At 36.8% G+C, this 5,423-nt stretch overlaps 1 protein-coding gene and 1 non-coding gene across 2 annotated transcripts; one reads left to right on the top strand and one right to left on the bottom strand.

Moving 5' to 3' along the window:
• On the bottom strand, positions 1-92 carry LOC120207627. The gene has a single exon (XR_005524230.1). It is a non-coding gene; the product is annotated as a small nucleolar RNA Z221/R21b (small nucleolar RNA).
• An 86-nt stretch (positions 93-178) lies between these two features.
• On the top strand, positions 179-3,649 carry LOC120206666 (pentatricopeptide repeat-containing protein At3g09040, mitochondrial-like). The gene has a single exon (XM_039206251.1). It carries the CDS (start codon positions 421-423, stop codon positions 3,517-3,519), a length of 3,099 nt encoding a protein of 1,032 aa, XP_039062182.1. The 5' UTR covers positions 179-420; the 3' UTR covers positions 3,520-3,649.
• Positions 3,650-5,423: the final 1,774 nt, after the last annotated feature.

Here is a 5,423-nt window from a genome sequence, read left to right as displayed (position 1 = left end):
AAGCTCAGAAGAAAATATGGGTAGAGAAAATTATCAGCACAGATTATAATCAGCGTGGTGCATGACTTTCTCGAATTTTCTCATCACTGCCCAGATTCTTCAAACAAGAAAACTTCTTGGAAAACGAAAAAGAAAACTGCAGACTTGAACTTGGAACATATGCCATCAGGTATTCAACTGGGTCTCGCATTTTAAAAAGGGAAAAAACCCTAATCCGCATCTCGCGTTTTCTTTAGTTTTATTGTCGTTACAATTTTACCCTCCATTGCCCTTTCTGTTTCCCTTTTTCGGGCTCTGGTTTTTGGGATGGTCTCGCGGGCTCAAGGTTTTGGGAGAGAAACCATGGTTGCTTTCAAACAGCCCAATTAACTCACCCAACTCGTTAACTCTATCGAGCCCTGCCAGAAGAGTCACGACTCAATGCGTCTAAAGTTCCTCTCAAGAACTCTACCGACGTCCGTGGCAAGCTCGTTTCTTCACTGCTCTTACTTCTCAACGGTTCTTCCCCACTCGAGTTACTCGGACGGAAGCTCACAACGCGAGAGATTCAATCACCTTGTTAGGTTATGCCTGCAACAATGCAGAGAAGCCAAAACTCATTACCTGTTCGACGAAATGTCTCAGACAAGAGACCGGGCTTTGAAAGCCGGAAAAATGATACACGCACACGGTTTGCATCTCGGGTTTTGTTCAAAAGGGCTGTTGGGAAATGCAATTCTTGATTTTTATGCTAAATGCGGAGATGTGGATTCTGCTGAGAAGGCGTTTCATAGCCTTCAAAAGAGAGATGTATTCGCTTGGAACTCGGTTATTTCAATGTATTCAAAACGGGGGTTGGTAGAAGAAGTTGTCGATTGCATCGGACCTCTGCTGAATAGTGGGGTTTTGCCAAATGAGTTCACATTTGCCACTTTTTTATCTGCATGTGCCAAGTTGAAAGATGTTGACTTTGGTAGACTAGCGCATTGTTTTGTTGTTAAAATAGGCCTTGAAGCAAGTTCTTTCTGTGAAGGTGCTCTTATTGATATGTATTCTAAGTGTAATTATGTAACTGATGCTCGGAAGGTGTTTGATGGGTCAATGGATCTCGATACAATTTCGTGGACATCGATGGTGGCGGGTTATATTCAGGTTGGCTTGCTTGAGGAGGCACTAAAAGTGTTTGAAAGCATGCTGAAAGTTGGTCATGTTCCCGATCAGGTGGCTTTTGTTACCATCATAAATGCATTTGTTGGTTTAGGTAGACTTGATGATGCACGTGCCTTGTTTTCCCAGATGCCTAATCCAAATGTTGTAGCCTGGAATGTGATGATTTCAGGGCATGCCAAGAGAGGTTATGAGGTGGAGGCTATTGAGTTTTTCCAAAATATGAGGGCATCTGGTGTTAAATCCACACGCTCCACATTGGGAAGTGTGTTAAGTGTGATTGCTTGTTTAGCATCTTTAGACTTTGGCTTATTGGTTCATGGTGAGGCAATTAAGCAAGGGTTAAATTCTAACGTTTATGTCGGAAGCTCTTTAATAAGCATGTATGCTAAATGTGAGAAAATTGATGCTGCAAAGAAAGTATTTGATGAGTTGCATGAGAAAAATGTTGTCTTGTGGAATGCAATGCTCGGAGGTTATGTGCAAAATGGGTACGCCGATGAGGTCGTCGAGTTGTTTTCTCAGATGAAGGGGTCTGATTCTCACCCTGATGAGTTTACCTATACAAGTATCTTGAGTGCATGTGCTAGTTTAGGATGTCTGGAAACAGGTCTCCAATTTCATGTGTTTATTATCAAGAACAAATTTGCATCAAATTTATTTGTGGCGAATGCATTGGTTGATATGTATGCAAAATCTGGTGCTTTAGAGGAAGCAAGGAAGCAATTTGATATCATAAAAGATAGAGATAACGTTTCTTGGAATGCAATTATTGTTGGATACATGCAAGATGAGAATGAGGTTGAGGCTTTTAGAATGTTTCGAAGAATGATTTTACATGGGATTGTTCCTGACGAAGTGTCCTTGTCCGGTATACTCAGTGCTTGTGCAAATGTTCAGAGTCTTGAGCAAGGGAAGCAAGTCCATTGTCTTGCAGTCAAATCTGGTTTAGATAAGAGCCTATATGCAGGAAGTGCCCTTATTGACATGTATGCCAAATCTGGGGCCATTGGGGATGCAGACAAAATCCTCTATGATATGCCTCGACGGGGTGTGGTCTCCATGAATTCTATGATTGCTGGATATGCACCAAAAGATCTAGATAGAGCAGTTATCCTATTAAAAGAGATGCAGGACGATGGATTGAAACCATCTGAAGTAACATACACTAGCCTTTTAGATGTCTGTAATGAACCTCATAAGTTGAACATCGGAAGGCAAATCCACTGTCTTATAGTAAAGAGAGGCCTTTTGTATGATGAAGAATTCCTGGGGGTTTCTCTCCTGTGCATGTACTTGAACTCCCATAGAGATACAGATGCAGGAATTCTGTTTGAAGAGTTCAAAAACCGAGAAAGTGCCGTTGTATGGACTGCTTTAATTTCAGGTCATTCGCAAAATGACTGCAATGAGGAGGCCTTACACTTCTTCCGAGATATGCATAGCTGCAATGTATTGCCCGACCAGGCTACATTTGTTAGTGTCCTTAGAGCATGTGCTGTTTTATCTTCTTTGCAAGAAGGCAGACAGATCCATGCTCTAGTTTATAATACTGGTTATGTTTCAGACGAGTTAACATCTAGTGCCCTTGTAGATATGTATGCTAAATGCGGTGAAGTTAAATGTTCTGTGCAAGTTTTCAATGAAATGAATAGCAAGAATGGTATTAGTTGCTGGAACTCGATGATAGTCGGGTTTGCCAAAAACGGTTATGCTGAAGATGCATTGAGAATATTTTTCGAGATGAAGCAAACACACGTAATGCCTGATGACGTCACCTTCCTCGGTGTTCTTACCGCATGCAGTCATGCAGGGAAGGTATCTGAAGGTCGCCAAATTTTTGACACAATGGTTAATTATGGGATTAAGCCAAGGGTAGATCATTGCGCCTGTGTCGTTGATCTTCTTGGACGATGGGGGTTTCTTAAAGAAGCGGAGGATTTCATTGACAGTCAAAATTTTGAACCCGATGCTATGATTTGGGCTGCACTACTCGGTGCTTGTAGAATACATGTAGATGAAATTAGAGGACAGAGGGCGGCAGAGAAGCTGATTGAATTAGAACCCGATAATTCTTCTCCGTATGTACTGCTTTCTAACATATATGCTGCAACAGGAAACTGGGACGAGGTTAATGCTCTAAGGAGGAGAATGAGAGAAAAAAGAGTCCAGAAGTTCCCTGGTTGTAGCTGGATCGTCGTGGGACAGAAAACGAATTTGTTCATTGCAGGAGATAAGTCTCATCCTAAAGCTGATGAAATTGAACAGATTTTGAAGGATTTGGTTCGATCGATGAGAGAAGACGGATATGATCCAGAAGTGGATTCATTGTTGCTAGAGGAAGAGTGTGATAAAAGCATCAAATTGCAGTAGGTGAAATGGAGAAATCATAATATATATATTATGAGCTTGGATTTCTTATTAGTAAGCAAGTTTTTAAGTGTTTTACAATGCAAACAAATCCCAATTGGCCCAACCTTTCTAAACTTAGATTGAGAGTCAAGTTATTAACATCATATGAGTTCTTATGCCAAAAATAATGCCAAAGTTTCACTACAAATAGACTCCAAAATGCCACCATTTTGTGCACCTTAACATCAACTTCATAGTGTATCTATTCCTCGTATCACAATGGCATCTTCTGTTAACTTCAACTTCCCTTATTTCTCCCCTCCACCACCCTTTCCAGCCACCTCCACCACCTTACTATCCTCCCTCGCCACCACCTCTGCCACCAAACCATCCGGTTTCACCGCCTCCCCCACCACACCATCCATTTTCACCACCTCCACCTCCAAACCATCCGTTTTCACCGCCTCCACCACCCCACCATCCAATTACTCCGCCACCACCTTCCCATGTGCGTCCACCGCCAGCACCAATTACTCCACCACCGTCATCGAATAACCACACGGTTATAATCATCGTGTTTGTATCATGCGGCAAAAAAGAAATAAAGAAATTAATGATAAATTATAATAATATAATATAATATAATATAAAAACAAAAATGTTGGACAAAAATGAGTGTCTACAGTAACGTTTGTAACATTAGATATTTACATTTATCGAATAAAGTTTAGTCACTTAAACGAAAAATAAGATATAATTTGAATATTTTTTTTATTAAATTAAAAAATTAAATATATATGACATATGCATGTTCGAATATTAAACTTGACATAAATCATTAAATTTTAAAACATTAAAAATAAATCATTCATTTAAACTATTAATGTATTGTTAAAAGTAAAGTGGACTTAATTTTTTAACCACAATCAAATCACTATTGTAATTAAAAAAATTAACATTTATTACACATTTAACGATATAATAATATATTTTATAATCAATAAATAAGATGACAAGTATGTGAGTTTTTGAAATACAAAGATCATTTATAATATAATTTATAATCAATAAATAAGATGATAAGTATGTGATGTTAATTATTCAATAATTAATTACAACGAAAAAAAATAAATTTTTGATAAAAAAAAAGTTAAAATTCATTGGAGGGGTTTGTGTACTAATGTGAATTATGATCATTATCTGTATTTTTCGGTACAAGGAATCTTGTTTTGTCCTATATAGCAGAGAATTATGAAGGATAAGGGTCCTACTACTTCAATTATTTTTCAAATTTCTTCGTACTTTCTTTTTAATACTTCACTATATTGAATTTTTTCTTCAAATTTCCTCACTCTTTTTTTTATTACTTCACCATATTGAAAATTTTCAAGTACTTCTCAGCCAGTTAATTAATTAAGTAGTGGTGAAGTTTGGTGATAGAGTTTGGGGGTTAACTTAAAATTTTAAAAAATTTAGAGGTTTAAATTAATATTTTTAAATTTTTGAAGGGTTTAGTTTATATTTTTCCCACAAAAATTAGAGTCTAATTACAATTTTTTAAATTTTGAGTGGCTTAATGAGAATTTTTAAAATTTTTGGTAGGGAGTTTAATTAAGAACATTAAAAAATTAAAATTTAATTTGAATTTCTAAAATTTTATGGGGCCAAATTGAATTTTTTAAATTTTAAGGATCAAAATTATAATTTTTAGATTTTGTATGAGAAGTTAAATACACGTTGTACTCTTTTTCCCTTGATCAAATTTTTTTTATTAAACATAGTAAATTCCGTTTTATCTTTTTCAAATCGAATCAAATGACATTTCGAACACTTCAATAATATTCATTTGTTTCAATAATTGATTTGAGAAACTCTAAAATATGAAGTCAATTACTAAAAACAAAATTCCAGTTCTCTAAATTTAG

This window comes from Hibiscus syriacus, unplaced genomic scaffold, assembly GCF_006381635.1.
Source record: "Hibiscus syriacus cultivar Baekdansim isolate YM2019G1 unplaced genomic scaffold, ASM638163v2 tig00000477_pilon, whole genome shotgun sequence".
Classification (NCBI taxonomy): domain Eukaryota; kingdom Viridiplantae; phylum Streptophyta; class Magnoliopsida; order Malvales; family Malvaceae; genus Hibiscus; species Hibiscus syriacus.
The sequence above is the reverse complement of the archived record's forward strand: the minus strand, read 5'-3'. Positions and strand labels throughout refer to the sequence as shown.